Here is a 13594-nt window from a genome sequence, read left to right as displayed (position 1 = left end):
AAGGCTTTACTGCAGGATAATGGATAAAAAGCGTGATTCTGGTGAGTTTGAGTGTTCACATTGTGTTTTGTTTGGAGAGCATAATACCGCCTTGGAGGCCTTTGTAGTGTATTGTCCATTCATATATATGCATACCCGCTCTGCTCTTTGTCTTCTGTCTCTTTCCCCTCCGGGCTACGGGATTGTTTATGAATGACGAATATGACTGATGAAATGTGAATTGCAAGAGATTACAACTGCCTAAAATTGCTCAGCCAAGATATCCACTTTAGATTGCTTTTTATGTTCCGCTCATAACATTGTGTGACAAATTTGGAGTTTTTAACGGCTCTAGGAAATTATTACGGCTAAGCTTAAGGGATCTTCTTCAGATCCTGTTATAAATATTCAACATACATGGCAGTAATTAACCTCCCAGGGCTAGTAAGGAATTGATCCGAATATTTGTCAAGATTCTTCTTATTCTAACATTAAACCAGGCGAATATTGCAGTATCACATGATAGCTTAACTTTCAAAAAAGATATGACATAATTATGACATAACTAATGTAGTTAATTGATAAATATAAACCAGCTACAACAACTACAAAGTCTCGAACAATATTAACAGTAATTGAAAGATGTGGAAACTGTCATGAGGAAGTTTCATCAACTAAATGAAATCCTGATCCTGGAGAACTAGTGTTTGACTTATGAACACAACAGTTCCTGAAAATTCCCTCTCCCATACAGTTCACACCATCTCTTTTAATCAACATGTCTGCCAACAAGAAGATCACCGCCTCCGACCTCGGCCTTCATCTCACCCTCGCCCAGCCCAGTGAAGCCAGCAGTGAGTATTTCAAATGGTTTCTCGCCTGCCTCCTCTTCGGCAAACCTGTACAACAAGAAGTGGCCAAACGCGCCTACTTCGAACTAATCCACGACAATATCACCTCTCCCGAAGCAGTTCTCGATGCCGGCTGGGACAAGCTCGTTGAGATGTTGGATAGGGGCCACTATGTCCGCCATGACTTCTCTACGGCGACGAAGTTGCTAGATGTCTCTACTGGAATTAAGGAAGAGTATGGGTCCTTTGGACAGTTGGTTGAAGGTGCAGGGTCTAGAGAGGAGTTGGAGAAGCGGCTGCAGTCTTTTAGGGGGGTAGGGCCAAAGACAGTGGAGATATTTTTGAGGGATATGGAGCCTGTTTTGGGTATTTAGAGGAGGCATTTAATGGGGTTTACGATGTGATGCAATTAGAAATTGTAAGCCTCATCCATCTCTTTGCCACTCTGAACCTGCGCATGCATCCACTTCTTGCAGACGGGCTCTGCTGTGGAAATATGGCTCAAAGCCTTGAGGGCCAACTTCGAATGTGGAAGTTATGAACTTCCACGCTAGGAGATACACAAATGTGAGTGGTGTAGATGGATGAGTCAACAAACCGTAACATTTGAAAGAATGCCTATTTTCGACATTAATAATAGCCTCCTCACCTTCAAGAGTTTGGTTTTTTTGGTGACCGTCGTAGATGAAGTACCTGGAAGTACCGGAAACCAAAGCACCCCCTGATCCATCATGAGGAGGCATAGAGGCCACCCTGCCTTGGGACATGTTACCCTATTGCCAAGTGTGAAGCTGGATTAGAGGCCTCTGGCCAACGTATGGGAAGCCTGAGGCATGAGCATATATCATTCCGTGATCTTGCTGGTAGAGAAGCAGAGCTCCGGATGTATCCCCTGGTTAGCTTATCCGAGTCATCTCAAGGTATATATATATATATATAAAGAATTCCATAATCCATCCGAGGAGCGACGACTGAGCCGGAAAGCTCTTGTATCAGAGATATATGCACATGGCTCGATATCCCGTAATATGGGTGGAGATACATTGTTGTTGTGCTTCAATGTTTTATTCAGAAATGCAAGAGGAGATCAACATTTTTAGTTAGTTACAAGGTTGCACCACAACGACCTTGCTGAGTCATTCGGCTTCTCGGTCTGATGCCGCACACCTCGGTGTCGTCATTATATCTCCGCATTTTCGGGGAGATTGTTCTCCTTTTGACTGCCATGAAATCAAAATAATGGACTGATCGTGATCAAGATAATCATGGGCAACGGTGGCAATTTTCCATCTGCATACCAGAACTGCGATGTAGAACTTCATGTCCAGGGTAATGTCTGTGATAGATGCTGCGGTAACAGCTGTGGGGGACGGCTCCGGAAGTTACTCCAATGAAACCAGCGAAGTCGGTTCATTGTCCCATTCAGAAGCGTCGAGCGGAACCAGACACGGCGCTCACGAGCATTCTTTCGGACAGGATATCAATGATGGACGGATAGTAGGGGAACGTGCGTCGAATGAATTGCACCCGCCAGCCCCTCCCCGTCGACGACTCTCATTTGTTGAAGATAGTGAGTCCAGCGCGGCGGGTGATGCGGACTCATATAAGGATACACCAGACAACCAAAAGCCAGTATCATGGTTATCTCTACCGAAGAAATCACAACTTGCTATCCTGACCATCGCTCGGTTGTCTGAGCCGTTAACCCAAACATCCCTACAGGCGTATATATTTTACCAACTTAAGTTTTTTGACCCATCTTTGCCTGACTCTTCTATATCTTCCCGGGCGGGTCTTTTGCAGGGCTGCTTCACTACTGCAGAATTTGCCACTGCGATGATATGGGGCCGAATTGCAGATTCTCACTTCATGGGCAGGAAACGAGTGCTCTTGATAGGGCTTTTTGGAACATCCCTGACTTGCGTGGGGTTTGGATTTTCAAAGTCGTTCGTTGTGGCTGCTATTTTTCGCACCATGGGGGGCGCGTTGAATAGCAATGTAGGTGTTATGCGAACTATGATTGCAGAACTTATTGAGGAGAAAAAGTATGTTTTCCTCTTCCTTCAATGAGATCCAGCCTTGTGCCCTATAACTATATCAATGGCACTGAAATTTGTCCGAATGTTTAATGATATTGCCATTTGGCCGGCCCAAATATACCTAAATATTGGCTAACAGGACCACAGATATCAGTCTCAAGCCTTCTTGCTCCAGCCAATGTGCTTCAATATTGGAGTTATACTGGGACCTATATTGGGCGGTATTCTAGCTGACCCCGTGCGAAACTATCCTGGTGTATTTGGCCCAGGTTCACTGTTGGGAGGCGAAGACGGTGTCTGGTGGATGAAAGAATGGCCGTACGCGTTGCCAAATCTTGTAAGCGCAATGATTATCCTCGCTTCTACCGTAGCAGTTTTCTTTGGGTTAGACGAGGTAAGCTTCATATGAATACTACCTATTACCATTACCATTTTGTGCCTCCGCTGTTGACTCCCCTCCCTTACAGACCCATGAAACAGCAAAGTATCGCAGCAACTGGGGACGAGAAGCAGGTAAAGCAATTTGGCGGTTCTTCAAATGTGGCCGTTCCCAACACAGCTATCAACCACTCAACGGAATCTATGATGGCCAGACCGCAGCAGACTCCATCGACATGGAGTGTGGCGTTCGAAGATCTATCCCGACCACACCCAATACAATTCGAATTCCACGGAGAAAACGCATGCCCTTTCGCCAAATATGGACAAAAAATGTCGTCTTAACCATCTTAACTCATTTTGCCCTGTCCCTGCACCTCAGCGTCTTTAACGCCCTGTTATTTGTCTTTTTGCCTACCCCACGTGCACCTGAAGGAAGTCGTCGCGGATTTTTCCATTTTGGAGGGGGTCTCGGCATGCCCAGCTCCAAAGTCGGCTTTGCGACAGCCACCATAGGTATCGTCGGTCTACCGCTACAAATCTTCGTCTACCCGCGCGTCCACTTTCGTTTGGAGACTCTGAACTTGCTCCGCGCATTCGTTCCGTTCTCCCCTCTGGCGTACGTCCTCGTTCCGTTCCTAACGCTCGTGCCGAATCGTGCGTACCTCGTCTGGCCCGCGTTGGTCGCGGTATTTTCTCTCCAGGTCATTTCGAGGACTTTTTCTCTCCCTGCGGCTGTTATTTTGGTTAATAATTCCATTCCGGACCCAAGCGTGTTGGGCACCGTCCACGGCGTTGCGCAGAGCGCGGTTAGCGCCGCGAGGACGTTAGGCCCAGTCATTGGTGGTTGGGGATTGGGACTGGGTTTTAAGCACAATATTGTCGGAGCGGTATGGTGGGCACTTGCAGGAGCTGCATTGTTTGGCTGGGGCCTTACATGGACCATTTTCGAGGGGAATGACTTTGTGAAAAGGGTCGATCAAAGCCATGAGAGAGCGTCTGAGGGTCAACCCAATCGTTGACGTGTGCATTTACGCTAACATATTGGATGTAATTTGGTCATTACCGTGTTCATGTACAACGGTGACGACGGCGGTGATGACGATGATATGACAATGATCATGATTGATGGGAGATGCAACTCCTTTTTGATTGGCAACTTGTCCATTCCAGCTTGGATTGACAAGTTTAGCAGAATTTGCGGATGGACTTGTCAAGAGAGGTTTTCTAACGATGTATATAGAAGCATAGAAAATTGTATCTAGAATCCATTAAAGGGGGGTGCCTATATCATGTAACAGCCCTGCTGCTCACAATAAATTCTCTCGCCCACGCCTATCAGTTCAAACCCTCAATTGCGAAACCCAAAGGCATGTGTGCATCACGAATAGCAACTAGATTTCTTGAAGCCTCTAAGATGCGGGGAAACCGTATTTCACTTGTTGTAATCGTTAACACGTATGCCACGATGAGCCAATGTATCTTGCCTTGAGTGGATGAAGGCGCCTTCCGTATCTCTTAAGGAGATAGATAAATCCAAGTCCAATTTTAGATTTATTCTCTCCGGGTATTTTTGGCATTTGAGCAAATTCCACTGGCTCTCTGCATCATTTGCGTCCATGCTTCTTCGGGCTGATCGAGCCAAGCTTCCTTTGTCCAAGCTTCATCCCTGCGCCTCGAATAACTTCCTCTTTTCTTAATCAGTGGGGTGTAGACGGCGCAATATACGCATGAATGGCTCTGATCGGATCGCCCTCATGTGACCTCAACAGCTCCGTGGCTTTTACCTTTGTCAGATCAAGCTGATCCACCTATGCCAACAAGCCCAGTTAACAACCGCGTGACGCTCCAAAAGGTAGTTTAAAAAAATAAAGGAATGTAAAATAACCGCAAAGAAAACACACTCACCAAAAGACCAACATCCTCTGCCGCAACCTTCACCACCTTCTTCACCGCCTTCTCCTTCTCCTCCGCTCGAACGTCCGTCTTGCTTTTCTTTGCCTTGTCATCTTTCTTCCCAGATCCAGCGGCCCCAGCTGCACCCGAACCTCCAGCTTTTCCTACCCCCGCAATAAGTTCCAATCTACTCATAGCCTTACCCAGCGCCTCCTGGTCAGCTGCGGAAGGGAGTACTGCACCGCTGGGTACACTCGCATCGTTTTCTGATGCGCAAGTTTTGTTGGCGGTATCAAGAGAGGAGAGGGCTGCTGCTGCGGCGCGGTCCTCAGCATTCGTGGGCAGTTCGGAGACGGATTCGCCGTTGTTATCATCGTTGTTGGTTGAGCTGGGGTCTGTATCAGCTGGTTTTCGGCGGTTAGAGGCACACATTGTTCCGATGTTGTTTCGTTCCCCCCCTTTTTTTTTTCTTTTCTTTTCTTTTCTTTTCTTTTCTTTTCTTTTCCCTTTTTTTTTTTTTAATGATTGATCTGCAGACGTCGTAGAGAGGGTAGCTGGGTATTTTAAAAAATAATTTGAACAACGGGTGGTTTTTATTTTATTTTATTATTTTATTTTTTTGGTTTACTAAAATGTACTTTCGGGGTGCATATCGTTCAAGGTTGTAAGAAGGGTGAGGATCAAGCGCCTATTAAGCGCGGGAGACAGCTTTAAAGTCAGATTAGCGCGCGGAAAGGTTGACAGAAACCTTTAAGCGGCCCATTTGTTGTTGGGCAATTTTTCGATGCACAATTCTTCAACTCCCGCTTTTGATAATCTCAGTCTTCTATTGATAGTATAATATCAATTATCAATTATTCCCCCCTCTTGGTACAACCGGAGAGCCAGCCGATCATTCTCATACTGGCTCCTTTCAAGATCTTTCAACAGGTCGGAGGAGCCTTTGGTACATACTTGAAACTGTTAGGGCTTAGACGAACGCATAGGCCTGCACGTGATCCGCGTACCGTGCGTATTTGTATCTTTCCGGGCGGTTGGGATTATGTGCAGACCGCTCCAATAACTACAACATCACTTCAAAGCAGACGAAACGGTCGCGGCCAGTCCCTGCAGCATTAGTAAGAGTAGGTGTAATACTGAACACATCGTCCAAACCAGGTAAAAGACACTGTATAGCTTGCTCACAACATCGGCAATGAGTTTTTGGTAGAAGCAGGAAGAATTGATTACTTTCAGGCGCAAGCCACAGTTAGTTAACTAAGCCAAACAGCCTGGAAGCTGTGAATTGAACAAGTACCAGACAAATACGTCAAGTTACCGCAAAAAGGAACACGGGTCTGTTCAAAGACTGTTCTAACTAGTGATTACTTGACAAAAAAAAAAAAAGAAAAAAGAAAAACCCAACGAGAGGTAGTGAACTTAACTATGGCTCTACGAGTCTGAAGAAGTCGAGTAAATGGGATTTCCTCGTCTTGGCTTGGGTTTGTGAAAAAACGTAACTTAGTTATACTATTACTATTAACATTATTATTGGCCATAAGCTGCCAGAGACTATGATAGCCCTACATACTCCTTGACTTCTATTTTCCTCCCGTGATAAAATACTCTTTGGTGGGATTCGAACCTACGACCGTGTGTGTGTGTGTGTGTGTGTGTGTGTGTGTCTCGCTGCTTGCCAGGCCAATCCGTAGTTGACGCTTAACACAACCACCACAAAACAACGAACGTCATCCACCCCAACCTCTCATAATACAACAGATCTCTCGAACCGTAAATCTGGTTGATTTTATTTTATTTGATTTGATTTTTTTTTTGTTTGTGAATATATATGTCCCAGGGTTCAAGAGGATCCTATCGAGATCTTCAACTCGCTGCAGTGGCTGCTTCCCGGTCCGGGCTGTTCAAATCAACCGTAGACTACAGTTGCCATCCCGCGTACGTGAAAGAGTTTGTGTCGAGATGTCGTGTTCTGGCCCAGAACAGCAGTCAAGTAATGATTGGACTCCGTTGTGTAGGTGTCCCTTCTAGCGACCCCAATGGCTGATCAACCTGTGGCTGATATGTTGATCTAGCTTGGACCACAAAGCCCATCAAACAAGAAGTGGTGTATGATGATAAGGAAGGTTTAAAAAATGCCTTGGTCAAACTTCAACGATTACCTTCGTTGGTGACCCCTCAGGAGGTATGGATCGAAGACAAGGGAAAAATTGAGAAAGAAAAGAAAAAAAAAAAATTTTGAAAACGCCCCAGTGAAGGAGAGTGATTCTATTCTGAGACATATATACTAACGTAGGAGGATCAGATTGTTAACTTGAAAAATTGTTTGAGAAATGTTGCCCTTGGTAAAGCCTTTGTTCTTCAGGGGGGTAAGTAGTCCGCTTTTCTAGATGTGCATTTCTGCAGTGCAAATGAGATAGATGTTGGGTAAAATGCGCAACCACTGACCTTGAATCTTAAAAGGCGACTGTGCTGAGCTGTTCGATTACTGCAATCAAGAGATGATCGAGGCAAAGATCAAATTGATTCTTCAAATGAGCTTAGTCTTAATCTGGGGTATAATATTCGTCATCACTGCAACATCAACTTTTAGAGTCTGGCTAACATGTCCAATAGGAGCCAATAAGCCAGTAGTGAGAATCGCTCGTATCGCGGGCCAGTTTGCCAAGTGAGTCCCCATTGCCAGAGAGAGTTCATTCTGTTCACCTGGTTCTAAACGTCTGAAAAGACCTCGTTCAAGCACCACTGAAACCATCGATGGCGTGACGATGCCATCCTTCCGTGGCGATAACATCAATGGCTTTGAGGCAGACCCCGTGTCCAGAACTCCGGATCCCTCCCGCCTAGTATCTGCATACTTTCATTCTGCTGCAACTTTGAATTATATCAGAGCAGCGCTTTCATCCGGTTTGGCTGACCTCCACTCCCCGTTGGACTGGGGACTTGGCCACGTCATCACCCCGTCAATAAAAGAACAGTACGAACGTATCGTTTCCAGAGTGACCGACTCACTGCGCTTCATGAAAACTGTGGGTCTCGACACAGCCCGGGGAATCGAAACCGTGGACATTTATACCAGCCACGAAGGCCTGATGCTAGAATACGAACAGAGCCTCACCAGATACTACCGCGCACCCCAGGATTCAGTACCTAAATCATACCATGCAACAGCAGGAAATGCTTCCTCCACCACCCAGCCATCAAGCGGCCACTACGCCACCTCTGCTCACTTCCTCTGGATAGGCGACCGCACCCGCCAACTCACTGGTGCCCACGTGGAATTCTTCCGTGGCCTTTCCAACCCCATCGGCATTAAAATCAGCCCAACGATGGAGCCGGATGAACTCGTCGAACTGCTTAACATAGTAAACCCAAGCAAAGAAATCGGCAAAGTCACCTTGATATCACGCTACGGCGCTTCGAAGATCGCCTCTTATTTGCCCGCCCATATTAAAGCGGTGCAATCCTCTGGCCATCTACCGGTCTGGCAATGCGATCCTATGCACGGCAACACACTCACCACACCCTCAGGTCTCAAAACTCGGCATTTTAAAGATATATTGTCTGAGCTGCGGCAGGCGTTGGAGATTCATCGCGCGCAAGGCTCATTTTTGGGCGGTATGCATTTGGAATTGACCGGTGAGCCGGTAACGGAGTGCGTTGGCGGCGGGGCGGGGTTGACGGAAGATGGTTTGGGCGAACGGTATACTACCTTCTGTGACCCGAGACTGAACGAGAAGCAATCGCTGGAGTTAGCGTTCTTGGTTGCGGGGTTTTACCGGGACCGGATGGCGGAGGAGGGCGACTTGAACCCGATGTGAGGCTGCTGTTGCAATTGGGTTAGACTGAGCGCGCAGCATAGAAGGAATAGGAGAAAAGGTTTTGTACCTTTTATCATAGAGATGGAAAAAGTTCACATGATTTTTTTTTGGACAATACGGTCATTTTAAATTGTGTATCACATGCATCCATTCTTCAAGCCAACTAACTACCTACAATTTAGACAGTGAGTCTGAAAATTTAAAGCCTAAGAATCACATACCATTTACCGAATATTACATGCTACCAAAGCAGCTCAAATCCATCTCCCAAAGAATAGGATGCAAAGAATGCACCGCAGATTAAAACCAAAGAACATGCGATGATACAGAAGACCAAAAACAGAATCCAATAATCCTCCCAACAATCAACCCAACATCCGTGACCAGATTCCACCCTGCTTGGGAAATAAGAAGTTATGTTTGCCAAAATCAAACCGCCCACCCAGAAAAAAAAGGAATGGTCGAAAAGAACCTAGAAATTCACCCCTGCACGTCCAAGTGGACTGCCAACCTTTGGCTTCCATACCAAGCTCTTCCTCCTGGCCGCCTCCAATCTGAGCTTCAACCCTTCACTCATCTGATCATCGTCGCGACCCTTGTCATCAAAGAGGCCCTGTCTCAATTGCTTCGGCGGGCATGTCTGCTGGGTTAACTTGGTTCCCTGCGATGGATGGAACGGGGTTATAGGGGAAAGAGCGGAAGCGCCATCAAAGTCAAAAGCATAGTTGAATTCAGGAGTAGTGGGTGACTCGGCCATTGGATTTGGTGGAAGGTTTGTAGGTTTTGGCTGGATAGCGAAGTGGTTCCGTTTTTCCGGCTGTGGGGTGGATGGTACCCTGCGCCACTCCATTGAGTCGCGCCTAGATGACTCTGCTGTGGGAGAGAAGCCCATCAATTCCTGGAATGTTTCGCGATCGGTGACACTGCATCTTCCACTGTTGGAGGATGTGGATGAATCAAGTTTGATGATGCTCCCATTCATGTTGCTTAGGACTCTGGGCTCCATGCTTTTTCTGCGCTTTTGGCCGCCTCGAGGAACTAGACTGACATCCACACCGTAGTTGGATTCGTCGAGCCATTTACTTTTACGTTCACAGCTTTTGGAAATCGTTGTCAGTCTTGACCACTTTTAATAAAGAGGGATAGAAGGGAGAAGTCGACATACTCAAGAACCCAGCTGACGCCGACACATTTTACGAGGCCATTGGCTTCTCTAACCTTTTCCAATGTTCTCACTCCGCCGTCTTTGAAAACTACATGTGTAATACCAACCTTTCCCTCTTTTGGATCGACACCCTCCACAGGAGAGAGGCTCGCTCGGGGATTCCATGACCATGACTTCACACATCTGGCCCCCATTTGTGTTAGAAGTTCCACGAAAATACCGCTGGCATCAGCGCCTTCAGCAGTGTGAACGTCCGCAAACACCACGGCTCCTCGCAAAACTCGCTCCTTTTTAGACTTGGGATTGCTAGGAGACTTCTTTGGGTGATTCACAGCGGCTTGAGGCCATGTCGTTGTGCTGTACTTGGTTGGTGTTTCGTCCGGGAGCTCAGGCTCGGGTTCACATTCAACAATGTCATCAGAGAAAGGCTTCAGAGCTGCCTGCCTTTTCCGTGGGGAAATCGTGGGCAGGCTTTTGCCCGTGCCCAGGTGCGCGTTAGAAGTCTTTCTAGGCGAAGAAAGGGACCGACTCCTTTTGCGAGGGACCTTTAGCACAGACCCATCGCCATCGGGTCGAAGAGGCACCTTTGAGACTGTATGGATCGTGCGAGGATAGACGCGGGAGCGAACTGGAGTAACAGACATGGGAAGCAGAATTGAGTTTTCCTTCTCCGCTAATTCCCTCTGGCTCTCATTCTCACCAAGGTAATGGAGATCAATTGGAACTGTGGATTCCGAAGGGGCGGCATTTTCATATGTTTCACCGTCGTCCTCAATGTCTTCATCAGGTTCTGGAGTCCACTTCTCATGGATATTGAGCTCATCCATCTTGGTGTCACCGGGCTCTATAGCTGTTTCATCATCCAACCCGCTAGAAGGGATGGGAGCCTCCATGCTTTCGTGACGCTTCATGGACATCGCATCCTCGAAGAAAGAAGGAGTTGACGTGCTAGAAGTTGTTAGAAGGTGGGCCTCGTGTTTCATTGCTATGTCTGTTGCAATATCCTGTTGTCTATTTGCAATGGGTTCATTTTGCTTTAGAGGTGAAAATATACCTCTACCTTGCACTCGAGAAGAACGTCGCTTGACTGGACTGATAGAGTTCCACTGTCTTAGCTTCTCGGCTAGAGGAGTAAATCCAAGTTTTTCTTCGGGATCTTCGTCGTTGTCTGCGATTGCAGATAGGGTTGCATTACAGAAAAGAGTTCCCCGTCGCGACTGTGCAATATTAAACTTTAATGGGCTGGTATCCGTCATCAGTTCATCTTCGGACTCCTCAGCCGTGTCGTCACGATATACAAACTGAACATGGCTCTTGGCCGTAAATGCTGGCGGAGAAGGTGCAGCTGGAGGGATGCATTGGTAGCTTCTTAAGGAACTAACGCTTGCATCTGGGTTGATAATCTCGTATTTGCCTACGGGGCTAGGTGGCATGGACGTGATATCTGTAATGATAAAAGGGTCTTCCATCTCCTGCGCGGGAGGTTTCATCGTATCCTCATAGCCGGATCCCTCGTCCACTACAGGTTGACAGCTCTCCCCACCATTTTCGCCCGTTGGCAGAACGGCATCAAGAACACTCAAATCGAGATTAATGAGACCATCAATAATAATGTCATCTGACTTGGGCTCTGCTTTGACCTGCTGTTCGTTGACAGCTCCAGTGGTTGATTCCCGTTCTATCTCCGAAGATAAGGGTTGCTTGGCAGGATGTAGAAAAGCATCTTCACGTCTTAATTCAGATGCAGTTCCCGAAGCGGGGGACTCTGGTCTACCCCTAGCCACCGGTTTAATTGGCGAGGGCGGCCGTTTAGCTGAGCTTTGTAGTAAAATAGATTTGGTCCTGAATGGTGTGGTTGTGGGGTTGAAGGGTGACTGAAAAATAGAGGCGCTCAATTTTCCCTTTTTGGGCGTGGATTTCAATGGGGAATTTTCTCTTGGATCAGGTCCTTCAGGGCGAGATATTGAGGCCGTAGGTTGTGAATGGGCACGTCGCGGTGAATCCCTCATAGATTCTTTCAATGGTGAAGGAGGAAGTTTTCTTGCTGGCGATGCTAATATCATTGAAACGGAGGAAATGGCATCCGTGACGGAACGACAGAACAAAGGTTTCTCGCTCTGAGAGGCCTGAGTCAAAGAATGACCCAGCATGGATTTGTTAACAGGGGAGACAAAGTCGATCTTTTTAACTGCGGAATCGAATGGCCTGCGCGGACTCTGTTTAGTTGGAGATCCTTTGTAGCATGGTATCCGAGGTCGCGGTGAGCCAAGATTATCATCAGTGCTATCTGTTGAACTGGCGGAGGATCCGGATTTGGCAATCTGAGTTGCTTTTTTTGGTGAAAGCGGTTCGTTCTTTTTCCCATCAGTCGTTAATTTTCGTTCACCGGTGGTTGTGGCGGTTCTTCGAATGGGTTTCCCTTTGATGCCCATTTGAATTTTATGATGTAGCTCGGCGACCGTCGAGGAAGGAATTGGGTGGTTCTCTTTGTCGGATTCGGCGGCGGCCAAGTCCAAGAAACTAACTTCCTTCCTCGGGGCTGACGTTCCTCTTGTTTTCGCTTTAGCAGCGACTGAGGAAGCAGTCAGTGCAGCGGCTGAGATATATATTTTCTTGCTAGTGACTTTGCCTTTATCGTCTGCTACCACTGCAGTTGCCTTCCTCGGTCGTCTGATAGGGCCTTTTGCTGAGCTTTCAGTAACAAGTGGCCTGCAATTCTTAGATGTCGGTAGGGTTTTTGGTCTTCCTGGTCTTTGATTTGGAAGCTCTAACTGCGCCAGCTCGTCGTCATCGTCATTATCATCATCATCATCGTTTCCGACATTTTCTGACTCGTTGTTGTCCTTCCCTGCTGGAACCGTTTTTTTGGTCGTCACAACAGCAGGTCTTATGACATTTGTAGGCATATTCGAAGAAGACGGCGCTTTTGGCGCTTTAGGCCTTGCCCTTACAGTCACAATGTCCATCTCATCATCGCTGGATTCTGGAGTCTCCTCTTGTACCTTCTTTCTTCCACGTTTCGCGGGCTGCTTCTTCGGTTCGCTGGTATCTAAACTTGCCGCGACACTTCCAGTTTTACTTCTCCCCTTTTGTTTTGCAGCTGTGGGAGCGGAGACTGTCTTTGTCCTCGGCCTGCCTCTTGTTGGCACTGTTAGTTTATCGGCTGCTGTCTCTTTCGCGAGCGCCTTCGTAGGTATGTCGGAAGCTTCCGTAATTCGGGCAGCCCTCGCACGGGTCATTCGTTTCGGAGGGGTGTCTGGGGTGGCAACCGCTGCGGTTTGGGAAGTCATTATTACCGCCCTGATTATACCAATATTATATGGTGTGTTTGCAATAGATTAGTTGGATTTGACAGAGCCCTGATAGCTTTCGCATCCGATATAGTGAAGCTATTCTGCTGCGAATCCGACGACAGCAAAGCGACAGACAGGAGCCAATTGATAAAATAGAAAAAAAAAAGGGGGGTAC

At 47.1% G+C, this 13594-nt stretch overlaps 6 protein-coding genes across 6 annotated transcripts; 3 read left to right on the top strand and 3 right to left on the bottom strand.

Moving 5' to 3' along the window:
• Positions 1–757: 757 nt before the first annotated feature.
• Positions 758–1204, top strand: PADG_03117 (uncharacterized protein; the record flags this gene model as incomplete). The annotated part of the gene is made up of 1 exon (XM_010760440.1): positions 758–1204. The coding sequence occupies one exon, from the start codon at positions 758–760 to the stop codon at positions 1202–1204; it is 447 nt and encodes a 148-aa protein (XP_010758742.1).
• A 51-nt stretch (positions 1205–1255) lies between these two features.
• On the bottom strand, positions 1256–1597 carry PADG_11543 (uncharacterized protein; the record flags this gene model as incomplete). Its single annotated transcript, XM_010760700.1, has 2 exons — positions 1256–1380; positions 1429–1597. The coding sequence occupies 2 exons, from the start codon at positions 1595–1597 to the stop codon at positions 1256–1258; spliced, it is 294 nt and encodes a 97-aa protein (XP_010759002.1).
• Positions 1598–2162: 565 nt separating this feature from the next.
• PADG_03116 (uncharacterized protein) lies at positions 2163–4269 on the top strand (the record flags this gene model as incomplete). The annotated part of the gene is made up of 3 exons (XM_010760439.1): positions 2163–2875; positions 3017–3263; positions 3337–4269. The coding sequence occupies 3 exons, from the start codon at positions 2163–2165 to the stop codon at positions 4267–4269; spliced, it is 1893 nt and encodes a 630-aa protein (XP_010758741.1).
• A 678-nt stretch (positions 4270–4947) lies between these two features.
• PADG_03115 (uncharacterized protein) lies at positions 4948–5575 on the bottom strand (the record flags this gene model as incomplete). The annotated part of the gene is made up of 2 exons (XM_010760438.1): positions 4948–5058; positions 5156–5575. 2 exons carry the CDS (start codon positions 5573–5575, stop codon positions 4948–4950), a joined length of 531 nt encoding a protein of 176 aa, XP_010758740.1.
• Positions 5576–7102: 1527 nt separating this feature from the next.
• PADG_03114 (3-deoxy-7-phosphoheptulonate synthase) lies at positions 7103–8961 on the top strand (the record flags this gene model as incomplete). The annotated part of the gene is made up of 6 exons (XM_010760437.1): positions 7103–7154; positions 7216–7325; positions 7446–7509; positions 7604–7696; positions 7757–7808; positions 7869–8961. The coding sequence occupies 6 exons, from the start codon at positions 7103–7105 to the stop codon at positions 8959–8961; spliced, it is 1464 nt and encodes a 487-aa protein (XP_010758739.1).
• A 472-nt stretch (positions 8962–9433) lies between these two features.
• Positions 9434–13416, bottom strand: PADG_03113 (uncharacterized protein; the record flags this gene model as incomplete). Its single annotated transcript, XM_010760436.1, has 2 exons — positions 9434–10058; positions 10127–13416. 2 exons carry the CDS (start codon positions 13414–13416, stop codon positions 9434–9436), a joined length of 3915 nt encoding a protein of 1304 aa, XP_010758738.1.
• Between the last annotated feature and the right edge of the window lie 178 nt (positions 13417–13594).

This window comes from Paracoccidioides brasiliensis (genome assembly GCF_000150735.1).
Source record: "Paracoccidioides brasiliensis Pb18 unplaced genomic scaffold supercont2.3, whole genome shotgun sequence".
In the NCBI taxonomy this organism is placed as follows: domain Eukaryota; kingdom Fungi; phylum Ascomycota; class Eurotiomycetes; order Onygenales; family Ajellomycetaceae; genus Paracoccidioides; species Paracoccidioides brasiliensis.
The sequence above is the reverse complement of the archived record's forward strand: the minus strand, read 5'-3'. Positions and strand labels throughout refer to the sequence as shown.